General features: G+C 52.5%; 1 protein-coding gene across 6 annotated transcripts in view; it reads left to right on the top strand.

Moving 5' to 3' along the window:
- The window catches only part of LRP8 (LDL receptor related protein 8), a 78,356-nt gene that overhangs the window by 53,538 nt on the left and 10,230 nt on the right, over positions 1-14,588 (top strand). For all 6 annotated transcript variants that reach the window (XM_044238273.1, XM_044238272.1, XM_044238271.1 and 3 more), the window contains 8 exons: positions 1,697-1,871; positions 3,924-4,151; positions 6,858-6,976; positions 7,220-7,359; positions 8,774-8,915; positions 9,889-10,041; positions 10,910-11,134; positions 12,763-12,831. In XM_044238273.1, coding sequence (XP_044094208.1) covers positions 1,697-1,871; positions 3,924-4,151; positions 6,858-6,976; positions 7,220-7,359; positions 8,774-8,915; positions 9,889-10,041; positions 10,910-11,134; positions 12,763-12,831 — 1,251 coding nt within the window. The remainder of the gene's footprint in view (positions 1-1,696; positions 1,872-3,923; positions 4,152-6,857; positions 6,977-7,219; positions 7,360-8,773; positions 8,916-9,888; positions 10,042-10,909; positions 11,135-12,762; positions 12,832-14,588) is intronic.

The following is a 14,588-nucleotide window of genomic DNA, read 5'->3' as shown; positions in this document are numbered from 1 at the left end:
AGAAGCAGGGTCGGGGGAACAGTAGCTTGATTTGAGCATGTCGAGTTTTCAAGAAAGCCATGTTGACATCCAAGCGGGGGTTGTGAGGAGGCCCTCGGACGCACAAGCGGAGCTCAGACGCACACACACGATGCTTGGTGTGCGGCCACAGTAAGGGACACAAAGCCTGCAAACCCAAAGCCTACCGCCCCTACTGTGCCCGATGCCACACGTACGTTAGCGCGGCATGCATCACATGCTGCCTGTTCTCGCTGCCCCCCCATTCCCCCAAGGGACGCGTGTCCTCCATGCACGGACTGTGAACGTGCAGCAGAGACAACACATGACTGCCGCGTCATCACAAGTCCCCGCAGAGGAACATCTGAAGCGCAGTCACACTAAATCCCAGCCACCCGCACACTGGGTTCCTAGCACCTCGAGATACCCTGTAACCCAGCTCCTGCCTTCAGAGGATCGTGCTGCTGCTCTCGTTTTGGGACAAAGAAAAGGGAACCGTCAGGGGAAGGGCTTTGACCTCGGCTCTCCTTCTTTCTCCTTCCTGCACCCAGAATTCTTTCTCTGGACCCTCTTTGGATACCAGATCTTCTCTTACCCCGCCCCGACCCATCACCACACGCAGGTCACAGGCCAAGGCCACACAGGACTCTCTGCTGGTCCTCCCTGGTCCCCAGGGGACTCATTAGCCTGACACAGATGCACAGTGACAGGGACCAGGTGGCCTGCAGAAATGTCCGCTGGAAAACTGGGGGAGAAGGCCCAGGTAGCTCCAAGTACAGGGGCTGGGACGTGAGAGTAGAACCAGGCCATAGGAGGGAAACCGGAATTCAGTGCTGGCCCCTCACAGGCCTCTGGGGTAGTGACCTTCTTGCTGAGTAGCCAGGAATGTCTCGGTCACTAGTGAACTTCCTAAAATAGCCTCCTAAGTTTAAAAATGGCTTTTCGTGTGCATGGGTTGCCGAGTGTTGTCCCCATTGCACGTATATGACCCGTGCTGTATATTACACATACCCCACCCCTGCTACTGTTTCAGAGTCTAGTGCAAACGACACCCAGCTCACAGGAACTCTCCTGATCCCTGCCAGCCCCTGAAATGCCATCTCTGGTCATGTCCCTGAAACATCATCTCTAGTCATGTCCCCAAACACGTTCTGCGTAAACTAAAGACTGAGTCTTCAGGGAGAGGAGTCACACTGCATCTCCTCTTTTAAACCTCACCCTAGTTCTGATGTTCATCCTCACACTCCAACCTCAGTCCCCTTCCTAAAACACTTGATGCTCACATTGCCCTGTTGTGAGCTATTGCAGTGGGGCCCTAAGCAGGGGAGCTGGGGAGCCATGCGTTCTAGGCAGAGCAAAGGCCCGAGGCAGCCAGGCTCTGCCTGGTCATCATACTGGTCTGGTGGCTGGAGTCAAGGTGTGTTGGCAGTGAGTGATGAGGCTAGATGGGGCTTAGGGTCACATCCCAGAAGGCCTTCGGTGTAAGCCTAAGGAGGAAATGGGGAGTCGTAAAGATTTGGGGCAAGTTTGTGTCTAATAGAAAGAATACAGAAAAGATTTGGGGCGAGTTTGTGTCTAATACAAAGAATACAGATCTTCCGTTACACAGGGCACTTTGCACCTTAAGCTTCCCCATACCCCGCCCCCCCACACCCCGCCTCTTGCACTGACCGTTTCTCTCACTCTTCCTGCACCGCAGCTGGCAGAAGCCCATCGCTGATCTTCACGAACCGGCACGAAGTGCGGAGGATAGACCTGGTGAAGCGGGACTACTCCCGCCTCATCCCCATGCTCAAGAATGTCGTGGCGCTGGATGTCGAAGTGGCCACCAATCGTATCTTCTGGTGTGACCTCTCCTACCGCAAGATCTATAGGTGAGTGGAGGCAGGTGTTCCACAGCCAGGCCGGGGCAGGGGCGGGGGGCCTGACAGGTGGAGAGGAAGGGGGACCTCTGTACCCGCTCCGCCTCCAGAATCCGCTGGGGACAGACAGGGACTTGGGCAGAAACACAGGGTCACAACGGATATGGAACTCCCAGACTGTCTCCTTCCCCGGGGCTGGCCAGGCGGAGAGGTCTGTGGGGAGAGCCCCTCTGAGCCCACACCCCTGGGCTTTGACTGACCTCTGGTGGCCTGGGGGGCAGTGCCAGACCTGAGAACCAGTCTACCAGGCCAGGAGGGATGACGCTCCAGCCTCTGGGAGGACTGTAAGGCACCTTTCCTGTCTGTGGGTCAGATCTTGCGGATAACTCAGTCCAACATGACTGAGACCTGGTCCTGCCTGGAGGACAGCACTCATAACACAGTGATGTCTATTATGCTGCTCCCAAGAGGAAAGTACAGAGGGGGCCCCTTGCCCAATCTGGGGTGTCAGGGAACTCTTCCTGGATGGCAGTACCCCCAGGCCCAGCCCTTTCCTTTGTCCAACGCCATAGTCAGTGGACTTCCACTCTCAAGAAGGCCCCTCACACACACCAGGAGGTCCTCTGGTAGGTCTTTCTCAAATCCCACAAGCCTGCCTCCCTGTGTGTCCGGGCCCCTTTTTGGACGTTCTATCCTTTCTTTGTCCTGAGATCTGTGTGGCAGGACTGCCAACGATCAGGCCCAGGGTAGACTGTTAAAAGAACAATGGGATGGCTGGATGGACGGATGGATGGATGGATGGAGGAAGATATACCAAGTGCTGTTCACAGACAGCTAGATACGTACCACACCCCGAACGCACAGACACATACTCAGTTTAGACTCATACACAGAAGCAGCTAGGGCCATGTCTGCCCCACAGGTATGCCTAGAAGAGGCAGGATTTGATGACAGAATGGGTATGGGGCCAAAGGAGGTGCATTCTGGGAGGTTCGGATTTCTGGCTCAGAAGCCTGCCATTTTCTGATATGGGAGCAGTGGATGGGGTGGGGTGTTGGCCATTCTGGCTGGCTGAGGGGAAAGGAATGGGGGGCAGTTTGAGATGTGTTGAGTTCAAGGTCCATGGGACATCCAAGGTCCAGCCGACATCCAGTCGGCTTTACAATCTGGAGCTTCAGAGAGTGGTCAGGATGGGAGAATCAGAGTTATGGGTGGCAGTGGGCACTGTGGATCTAATCAGCCAGAGGGAGGACGTGGGGGAGGAGAGAGCATTGGGGAAAAACAGCATTTGGGAGACAGAGTCCTGGTAGCATTGCCTCCTGCGTGTCCGCTGTGTTCTCAGCCCCTTCTCTCCATTCTCACCGACACAGCCTTTCTGCAGATTCTCTTCGCCTCTCACCCAGCTGCGGTAGTGGCCCCCTAGCTGGCCTCTCTCCCTTCCTCCCCTCCCCTTCCATGCATCAGCGCCACAGTGACCCAACATGCCTATCTGACCATGACCTCTCACCTGCTCAGTTACTCCCTCCTGAATAAAATCCCGACTGCCTGGCCTGGCCTGCAGGGCCCTGCCTACACTCACTTCCAGTCTGTTTCCCGCATGCTCAGCTCTACCCTCATCGAATGCCTCGCTGTTCCAGAACACACAGCTCTGGGTGCCCGCATATACCATTCCTTGTGCTTTCTGTTCCTTGTGCTCCTGGTGAGCTAGTCTTTCAGGACTCAACTACAGAGCCTTCTCCAGCTCTCCAAGATAATGGAGTCTCCGTTTCTTGGCTGCTAGAGTCCCTGATGCTTTCCATAATCACCTTGTACTGTGATTACCTAGCTAGAAATTCCTGTCCCCCACTAAACTGAGCTCCTCCAGGCCAGGGGCTATGGCTGACTCAAGCCTGTATACTTGCTCCTGGTGGCCTAGGAAATGGGAAGAATAGAAACTAGCCAAGTTCCTCTAAAATCTACTGCCATGGTCTAGAGGGGAAAGAGAGAGGGGAGGGGTGCCCAGGCAGCACCAGATGGACCCCTGGGTGGAACCCCTGCCCCATGGCCAGCTCTGGTTGCTCCTAGCGCCTACATGGACAAGGCCAGCGACCCGGCAGAGCAGGAGGTCCTCATTGACGAGCAGCTGCACTCTCCAGAGGGCCTGGCAGTGGACTGGGTCCACAAGCACATCTACTGGACTGACTCAGGCAACAAGACCATCTCTGTGGCCACAATTGATGGTGGCCGCCGCTGCACTCTCTTCAGCCAGGACCTCAGTGAACCCCGGGCCATCGCGGTCGACCCCCTGAGAGGGTGAGTATCCCCACCCAAACTTCCCATTTTCCCTGAGGAGGCACGCGGTCCTCCTGTGTCTGTCATTAAGAGTTATCTTGGGGACTTTGGAAGGCCGTGGGCCACTCAGACAGCCCAAGGGAAGAAAGTTTGTGTGGGGCCCTCAGACTATTAACCCCTGGGTTCTGTGGGCAGTGGTCATCAGGGTTCTCCTTACTCTGCCACTAACTCATATCCCAGAATCAGTGCATCCCAGAGCATAGTTGGGCTTTAGGGATGGCCCTCGTGGAAGCTTCTGGGGCAGGAAGTCTTTCCTCAGGTTGCTGCATGCACGCTGCTGGTGGCAGCTCCCACACTCCCAGAGACAGAAAGCTCGTTATTTCCCACGGGGGCCATTTCATTTCAAGGCAGCTCTGCCCATTAGGGAGTGTTTAGGATTTTTTTTTTTTCCTCATATCCCCAAATCTGCCCAACTTTGACTTTCTCCATGGGCCTCTGGAGTTACATCAGACACATCTACTCCCTGCCCTACAGGATAGCCAGCAAGATAACGAGGACTGAGACCACTGACTAGGTCTGGTGCACCCCTGGGTGCACAGCCTCTGGGCCTCTCACCACCCAGGCTGCCCTATTGTGGCCACACTTCCATTTTGGGGGTAGTGATTCTGAACAGAACAAGATTCTTCCCTCCCTTCCCCAATAGGGATGTCCCAGGAAGGCATGGTTTCTTAGCAGCGGTAGCCATATTAAGTTTCCCAGGATCGCTAGCTTCTTCCTGTTACTGTTTTTTTAATTGTAAACAAGGATAAGAAAACCGTCTTCTTCCAGTGAGGGTGGCTGGGGGCCACAGTGGCCCCTGACAGAACGTGTGAGGCCTTGGGCAGGGACTGACCACTGTGCTTTACTGGGCACGCTTAGGAACAACCAGGCACCCGACCAATGATGAGTCCTCTCACTTAATCCCCACTTCAGCCCTGCTCCCTGTGTCTAGTGACACCCAGCCCAGCTCCAGTCCGGTGTGGATGGGTCCGAGTCCCGGCAGGAAACCCGCCGCACACCTGAATCCAGATGACTTGGGGAGGGCTTAACGGGGGGTCTCTTTACAGAGGAGTGGGTGAGGTCTGATGCACTGTTCCTAACACTATGCCCTTAGCAGCACTAGGCCCGAGGGGCAAGAGCAGGGTCGGGTACTCGGGCTGGGAAGGAAAGAGGGTCACCTTCAGAGCAGTAGCCAGCCAGGGCCAACTTTGTAGAGAGGAGTCTGGAACAAATACCCTGAGCTCAGTCTCTCATCCTCCTGCTCAGACATGTCACTGAATGCAGCGGGAAGCCAGAAGACTAGAGAGCCAAGCTCACTGATGTGGTTCGCACATGGGTCAGATTTTTGGGAACAGAGCAGAATGGGGATGGGTAGAGAGTGACTCCAAAGCCACTAACAGAATCACTCAGCCCCCCAGCTGAAGGGGGCCCCCAGGACAAGGCAGCCTTGGCCTGACACCAGATTCCAGCAGAGGCAGTTTTGGGGAGAAGGAAACCTTCAGGCTTTAGAGTTTGGCTTGCATTTTATATAAAGTACAATGCTGGCTCCACCGCTTATTAACAGCGTGATGTGAGGGAAGTCAACCACTGTGAACCACAGTGTGCTCATTTATAAAATGGGACTAATAGTTACACTCTCCAGGGGCTCTGGTGGGGCTGGGACAGACACATTACTTTGTCCAACAAATACTAAACTAGAGCCTGTTCCGAGTCCCACATGAGCAACCTACAGGTACACAACGAGGGGCAAGACAGACGAGCCTGTCCTCAGGGGACCTTACAGACTAGTGGGGGAAGTAGATAGGAAACTACACCTCACCACCCAAATGCCCACAGAAATAACCATTTTTTAAGTGCCAGGAAGGCAAGAGCTAGTGCTTTCGGAGGTAATAACAGGGTGGCCCTATTACAGAGAATGCTTCTGTACAGCAAAGACATTCACGCTGAGAAGGAGCCGGGGGACGGGTGGAGGCCTGAGGCTCTCAACTAACAAAGCTTGGTGCCTGGAGCCCCATGGGGTTGGGAAGGGTTGGGGTGGTGGCGGGAGAGAGGCCTGAGCAGGCAGAGCTCTGTCAGCCATGGGAAGGATTTGGGATTTTGTTTTAAGGGCAATAGGAGAAGCCACCGTAAAGTTTAAAAACCAGAGAGTGATGATTTATTTCTGCTTCTGAGAGTTCCTTTGCCTGCTCTAGAGGGATGGGGTTAGGGGGGCAGTGATGGCTGTGTTTATAAGTACGTGAGGCAAAACCTCTCAGTTCATTGCCCGGCACACAGTAGGTACTCATTAATGTTCAAGAAAGTAGCGAGGGAAACCCCGGGCTGAGTTCTAGCTGTGTGACCCTGGGGAAGCCGTCTACTTTTCCCTTTGCAGACCAGGAAAGTAAGAGAGGGTTGACGAGGGCCTTTCCTGCTCTGGCCTCCGGGACTCTCCAGAGTGGCCGAGAGGGGCCTGAGGCTGGTTGGCTGAAGCTGGGGGGACTCCTGGGGAACACAAGCTTCCCAGGGCTCTCAGATGAGGGGAAACTAATGCAACTGCTAACTCTTAAGATTCGATGGTTCCAATGGATTTTAGAGGCCTTCCCAGCCCCCACCAAACATAATATTCAGTGGCTCATGGAGCCCTCTGACCCACACCACCCCAACCCCATCCCCTGACTAAAATTCCAATTGAGTTCTTCTCTCTTTTAGGTTCATGTATTGGTCTGACTGGGGGTACCAGGCCAAGATCGAGAAGTCTGGGCTCAACGGTGTGGACCGGCAAACACTGGTATCAGACAACATTGAATGGCCCAATGGAATCACCCTGGGTGAGGCCTGCCTTCCCTGGATTGGGGTCCTGTTCCACTACCCAGTGCTGACTACCATCTGGAGCCCCACGGGTCTTGTGTTTATATCCCCCATAGAGTACCCGTGCCTGTATTTCTGGATGGTTGCCCCAGGTTCGCCTCCATGGGAGGCCTGGCCTGGAAATGTGGGTAGGGGAAGTGGGCACAGAGGAGCCGAGATCCTGGTTGGGATCCCAAACTCAAGACCTGATCCCCTGTCCCCAGATTTGCTGAACCAGCGCTTGTACTGGGTAGATTCCAAGCTTCACCAGCTCTCCAGCATTGACCTCAATGGAGGCAACAGGAAGATGCTGATTTCCTCCCCTGACTTCCTCAGCCACCCTTTCGGGATAGCTGTGTTTGAGGTGAGCTCCGGGAGGGGAGACGTGTCCCTAGCAGGACGCTAAAGCCTAGAAAAGGCTTTTCAAATAGGATGGCTCTCTGAGACTTGTCCAAACAGAAACAAAGGAAGAGGGAAGCCAGCTGACTTGTGCGCACACAGAGGCCTCGCAGCCTACTGTCCTGTGCTTCCTCCCCAAGACCCCTCTCAGACCACTTGTCACAGGGAGGTTACTAGACCACGTGTGTTCCCTTTCTGTGCCCTCAGCGCCTGGCACTGTACCCCTATACAGAAGGTACACAATAAAGGGAGGGAGGGAAGAAGAAATATACATTTCCTTAGACTCTGCTGTTGGAAATAGCCTGAAAGATGCTATTCAGCTCAGCACACTTTGGCTGACCTTTGCTGGACCCTGGGGTCATTGAAGTGAATCAGACCTTAACTCAGGCCTCACGAAGCTCCCCAGAGGGTGGAGCGTCCCACCCATCCTGTGCCTCTGTTCGGCCCTAACTACATTTCTTCTTGGGGAACGAGTAACCAGAACCAACCCAGGTCTCACCACGTCGATCTTTTCCCCTAAATTAACTTTGCCCCCAAGGGGAGGGAAAGCAAGGGGACCATGGTCTGTGGTGGCTATTGGGCCATATTTGCTTAGAGTGACATCACTCAGCACTGCTCTGAAATTCTGGGCAGAACCCCATCTCCAAGTCCAGCGCCTGCTTGGAAAGACAGGTGTGTGCAGACACATGTAGGTGCTTGTGCATGTGTGTAGCATTGCACACACACATTGTGTGAAGTGTATGCGTGTGTCTCCAGAAATCCAGCCATTTACAAGCGTGCATTTCTGGTATGTGCTGGTGCTTGAGAATATGTAAGTACTTACACCAAGATTTGGCCAAGTGTCTGTTCTGGTCCAAGTGTGCTTTTGTGGGTAGGTGTCCACATCTGTGCATGGAGATGCATGGTTGCACCTGTTGTTGTGGACTTGCCTGCAGGTGCACCTGTAGGCTTATGTGGACAGAATATTGGATGCATACAGATCCGTGTGTACCCGGAAGCTGTAGGAGGACATACCAGGGAATAGTCCCCTCCAATCTTGGTCCCAGGCCCCGGTAGGGGTAACAGCCATTGAGACTGGACCTTGGGCTTCTCCTCGGCTCTAGGAAGCAGGCCTAGCTCAGCATTAATGAACAGTCTTCAGACCAAAGCACAGATCCAACAAATAATCCTCCATGATAGAGGGGAACCTCTATCATGTGTATGTGCCACAGATTAGTGGCTGAGAGCCTATCCCCTGGGCCCCCTGTGAATCTGTGGGCAGGAGAGCTCAGGGGAGAGGTCAGGGCAGTTTTTGTGATGATGGTTTGGGCCAAGCCCTGAGACTAAGGTCACGGGTTTAGGCTCTAGGCCTCCCATCCTGTGCATCTGTACCCCCACAGGATAAGGTGTTCTGGACAGACCTGGAGAATGAGGCCATCTTCAGTGCAAATCGGCTCAATGGCCTGGAAATCTCTGTCCTCGCTGAGAACCTCAATAACCCACATGATATTGTCATCTTCCATGAGCTGAAGCAGCCAAGAGGTGAGCCTTGCCTGGCCCCACAGCCCCTGCCCACACCCTCTCCCTGCACTAGTTGGGCAGTGTGGTTCCCGTAACGCCACGTCCCAGCATTCCCAGGACACGTGGAGACAGCCACTCTCGTTGGGAGTGTGCTTTGCTGTCACACATTTTACCTCATTTCCTTCAGCTCTTGGTGAAATAAGTCTGGGTATAAAAACTATAATATAAAGTTCCATGTGTGCCTACAAGAAGTGGGTGTTACTTTTCTCATTTAGAAAGCTGGGGCTCAGAAAGGTAAAACGACAGAACTAAAACCCAAACTCAGGTCTGTCTGATTCCAAGAACTGCTTCTGCCAGGAGGGAGCACATCGCCTCTCATTTATGATGTGTATCCATTTTGCAGCTGTAGAAGCTAATATATCCCCGGGCCATGGAGCAATCCAGCTCGTTGGGACCAGAAGCCAAGAATCCTGCTCGTCGGGCTCCCCGGGCTCTCTTGCTAGGATATAGTGCTCAGGCTACCTGTAACTCAGCTGTGGCCACCAGGGTGACAGTGGAAGGTACAGGGGAAAGAGGGGATGAGCATGGTGCCTGATTCTAGACCTGAAAAGTTTAAATAAGAAAGAGACATGGCACATGGCATAGAGGGAGAAACATGGACTTTGGAATCCAACAGACCTCAGTTTAAATTCCAACTGTAAGATTACTAGAACTGTAACTTGGACCAGTTTGTGCTCTTTGAGCCCAGACATCTGGTACCTGTCATTCCGGGCCATGCACCCACCTCTCAGCATTGTCGTCAGGGTTGAAGGGAAGTGGAGGGTGGGGGGAGGAACACCAGGTCCAAGGCTGGGATATGTCCAAAAAAGTAGGAGAGAAAGCTTTTGGAGCAAGCCGACTGGGAAGGGCCTCATCCTTGGGAGAAGGGAGGACTCGGCATGTCTTGTCTTTGCTCCAACTCTCTCTCTCTCCCTCTCTCTCTCTGTGCCATTAGCTGCAGATGCCTGCGAGCTGAGTGCCCAGCCCAATGGCGGCTGTGAGTACCTGTGCCTTCCTGCTCCTCAGCTCTCCAGCCCCTCTCCCAAGTACACGTGTGCCTGTCCTGACACAATGTGGCTGGGCCCAGACATGAAGAGGTGCTACCGAGGTAAGCAGACCTACGGGGGGGCAGGCCCCCAGCAAAGCGAGATCCCCTCCTGCTAAACTCCTCCCTTGGCTTCCGGGACGCCATATGCTCCCAGTTTCTGTCTTTTCTGGCTGCGTGTTGCCTTCTTTACCGTCCTTGAATGCTGGTGTCCCACAGGGTCCTTCCAAGGCTTTCTCTTCTCACTTCCAAGAAAAAATGCACATTTACAGACAACATTTTAAACTCAGTTTCAGGGGCTTTCTGGAGGTCCTTGAAGACCTGAAATTAAGAATCCTTTTCCCTATGGCTTCAGTTCCTATTTCTATGCAGGTGACTGTGAGCTTGCCCATTCCTTACCTAGAACTGGACACATGACACAGAAGCCCTTCTGTGATATGATTAGGACTAATAGTTAATACTTAGGCCGTGTAAGCCTGTATTCATTGTCCAGTGTTGATACAGGGCCAAGGCCTTTGGCGTAAGCACAGATCTGCTACATCAGATTTATGAATTATGATTTCCAGGTCCAGTTCTTTAAAGTGGAGTGAGGATTTAAATTTAGTAGTGTAATAATATGCATGCAAAATTCTTCTAGATTTATGTATCCCCCCCAGTCTTTTACAGTGGTCTTGCCCACACCTAATTCTATAGCCTTGTTTTAATGACTTGTCTTAATCAAATCAATGTGCGGTTTAAACACAAAGTACTTGGGATTCAGCTAGAGGAAAGGTCAGAGCCCATTCAGGAGGTTTAGGGAAGGCTTCCTGGAAGTGGCATTTGAGCTGAGCCTTGAGAATGACTTCGTAAGTATAATTTATAGAGGCAGTGAGTTAGACCTAAAGCAAGAGAATTCTCTGTGCAAGTGACCTCCTTGGCATTTCCCCTCCAGCACCTCAATCTACCTCAACTACGACATTAGCTCCTACCACAGCGAGGACACCAGCGGAAAACACGAGAGCCCCTGGGACCACTGTCCACAGCCTCACGTACCAGAACCACAGCACAGAGACACCAAGTCTGGCACCTGTGGTCCCAAGCTCAGTTGGCGTCCCCAGGGCTCCCAGCATCAAGCCATCTGCCCCAAGCCCTGCGACCAGCAACCACTCCCAGCACTGTAAGGAAATGAGCTCTGCATTCTTTGGTGACAGGGGAGGGGCCTTCGGGAAGCCTGGGCAGGTGGGGAGGTGCTGGGGAGGGCTGAGAGGGTTTGGGGGGGAGATATGTGGAAGAAGAGATCACACCGGAGCAGAATCTCAGATCTCTCTGAGGGAGCTGGTAGAAGTGCCCACCTATGATTTAGGAGTCTGAGGTGCCCCTGACTTGTAGAGGGTCTTGTGGGAAGCCACTTCCTATCTCTGAGCCTCAGTTTCTTCACCTACAAAGTGGAACTGATAACGGCCCTTCCCTCACCTGCTTCACAAGCTTGCCTAGAGAGACAAAGGAGGAGGTGTAAACAGTAAGGGCTCGTGTGCACAGCCTCTGCTGCTGCTGGGCATGTGCCTGGGTTCACTACTGACGCAGGGATGAGGGAGTGTCCCTCTGATCGGGAAACCTCAGAAGCTCTGGTCTCTTTTCTTAGCTCTCTTAGCCGGTTCCCCAGCCAGTAACACCCGTCACTATGGTCTGCTTGTGCCTCTTTCCAAACCCTGGCATGAAAATAATTAAGTTCAGCACTTATGAAATCATCGGAAGCAATACTTGTCATGGCTAGAAATGTTCTGTCTCATGAGCCAGCAAATACCTTTTTAATTAAGTCATCTGCCAGGGCGAGTTCACTTAAGAAGATAAACCATCTTTAAAACTTTCCCATATGTGGCCCAGAAACCAAGCAGCCTGGTAGCACCTTTCTCATCGGGCCTATCTTGCTGGCAGAAGCTGGCTTTGCAGAGCTGAGCGCTCACGCCGACTTTTGGAGGTTTAGCTCCGTGAGTTCCAGGCCCTCTCCAGCGGGGCAGAGCCTCTGATCCAGGTCTCTGGACCCGCCTCCTGCTGCTCAGGGTGTGCTCATGCGCAGTGAGGGCGCTGCGGCCACAGACTTCCCCAGCAGTGCCTCACTCTGAAGCCCGCAAGGCTGTGCCAGGCACCGGGCGTAGTGAGCGCTCTGCCTAAATTACCTCACTTAACCATCACAGTGACCCTTGGAGGTAGGTAACTGGCCCACACAGGTAGGGAATAGGAGAGCTGGGATTTGAACCCAGGATGTCTGACCCCAGGAGCCTGTGCTGTTGGTTCCACTACTTATACTGCCTCCCATTTTAATTACTTATTGAAAATAAGCTGATAATGCAGACGGACAGAGAGACCGCCCAAGCAACAGAGACAAAGCAATAGGTACGGGCTGGAAAAGGCAGTTGCCTTAGTCAACAGCGTAGAGACCTAAGTGTTCACTCTGCCAAGCACCCCCCCACCACCACCCAGCTTCCTAGCAGTGTGGTCCTGTGGGATAGCTAAGGGACGTGGGGTACACATCCTGGGTTTGGGTCCCAGCTCTGCAGCTTCTCTGTGAGCCCACAGAACCCCAGTAAGACTGTGTTTCCCCATGTGTGAAGTGAAGATAACCGTTGTTGTGCTCACGTCGGGGGAGTTTTGATAGGAACTGGAGAGACTCAATTATTAGGCATTAGTCAGGCACCTTACTATGGAATGAGAGCAAGAAGCAGCTGGCAGTTCTTACAGGTTGAGGCAAGCAAGGACTTGGGCTCACGGCGATGGAGCATCGTTAGGCACGTTTGTGTTTTGCAGATGGGAATGAAGGTGGCAAGATGGACTCAACCGTCACCGCTGCGGTCATTGGGATCCTCGTGCCCATGGGTGAGTGTGGCCCCAAGTCTCCAGGGAGACAAGAGCAACCGTGCTCAGGCTTTGGGGAAAAGCACTAGCCTTAGCCCTGAGCACACTGACCTGTCGCATTGAGGAAACGGTGGCTCAGAGAACTTTTCTGCCCCAGGAGATTTCCAGCCCACTTCCCAGTGTGATCATTTGGTATCTTAGCTTGGCACGTAAGACCCTTCAGGACCTGGCCCCCGGCAGCTGTCCTAATGCCTCACTGTACCCCAGCGTTCACCCTTCCCCTGCCTGAAGGCAAACTTTTGGCTCCATGGACACAGGGCCGGGGCCTCTCTTGTTTGCCATTCTCCCCAGCTCCTAGCAGTGGCTGCCACATGGTAGATATAAAATATTTGTTGAATTAATGAGGAGCGCTGCTTGCCGTTCCTTTAGGAAATCGTGCTATCTTGCTTCCTTTCGGTTTGGTTTTCAACAAACATTTATCAAGCAGCTGCGATGTACCAGACTCTGTGATAAGCGGAGAGAAGGTGATTAAAAATGAAGAAGACATGGTTCCTGTCCTCAGAAAGTTTAGTATTATCGGAGAGACCCACATAGCAGATAATTTGACCATGACATGGGAAGTCTAAGCCATAGGCAGTCTGTGGAAGTGCCAAGGAAGTACTTAACTTGGAATTGGAAGAGAAGGGAAGTGAGCAGGGAAGGTTTCTGAGTGGAAATGATAGGAAATGACTCACGCCGAGTCAGCCCAATGAAGAAGAATCCAGAGCTGTCCAAGAAGTGGAAACAGCATGAAGCAAAGCCAGGAAGGGGAACAAGCATGGGAGGGCAAGGTGGGGGTGGGCTTGGGACCAGAAGTCCAATATGGCCAAAATATAACACTGAGTTCAACCTCTCGGAGAACCACGGAGGCTGATTTAGTCTCTCCTACCCCGTGGTTCGCACAGTATCCTGAATATGCTGTCTTGTTCTAGTCTCATCTCTTGGTGGGGTCTTCAAACTGTGACTGCCCATTCATAGGCTGATCCCCCTTGCTTGCCCACGGGCACCTCAGGGACCAGGACTTTGCCCATTTATCTTGGAAATCCCCGGTGTAGTGGTGAGCTAATGAGTGAATGTTTTCAAAACTCCTACACCGTGCAAGGGACTGTGCTGGGTGCCAAGGGTCCAGGGAAGAGAAAGATAAAAAAGACTTTTTAAGAGCTTTCAGTCTTTACTCAGACTTGGTCCTAAAATGTGATGCAAGAGAGGTGTTACCACATACTACATACATACAGCTACATGGGACCCTGCAGAGGAGAGGGAATGGTCCTTTTGGAGAAGGGGCCCTCTGAATTGGCCTTGTAAGGCTTTAACCATAAAGATGATGGGGAGACTATGGCAGGCTGAGTTTGAGTAGAGTGAATGGAAAATACTCTGATCATTGTTTAGTGAAAGAGAAACCAAGCCCTTTCCTGCCATCCTCTACTCGATAGAAGGAAGGGCATGTGTAGTCTGTTTCCCTGATAGAACCCACTCCAATGTGATTAATATTTTTTAAGTTTCTGCTCTTCTGAGGGATGAAAGATGAGTATTCTTTCCCTGGCATTTCCCTATGAGATAGAGTATCATTTCATATGCTTAATGGCCAATTACATTGCCTCCTTAATGCATTGCTCACTCCCAGTCTTGTCTTGATTTTCTCTTGGTTCTTGAACTTATTCTTATTTGTAGAAATATTTATACATAAGGAATATTAAACCTTTGTAATATACATTACAGATATTCTTTTCCTTACTCCC

This window comes from Neovison vison, chromosome 2 (assembly GCF_020171115.1).
Source record: "Neovison vison isolate M4711 chromosome 2, ASM_NN_V1, whole genome shotgun sequence".
NCBI lineage: Eukaryota > Metazoa > Chordata > Mammalia > Carnivora > Mustelidae > Neogale > Neogale vison.
The sequence above is the reverse complement of the archived record's forward strand: the minus strand, read 5'-3'. Positions and strand labels throughout refer to the sequence as shown.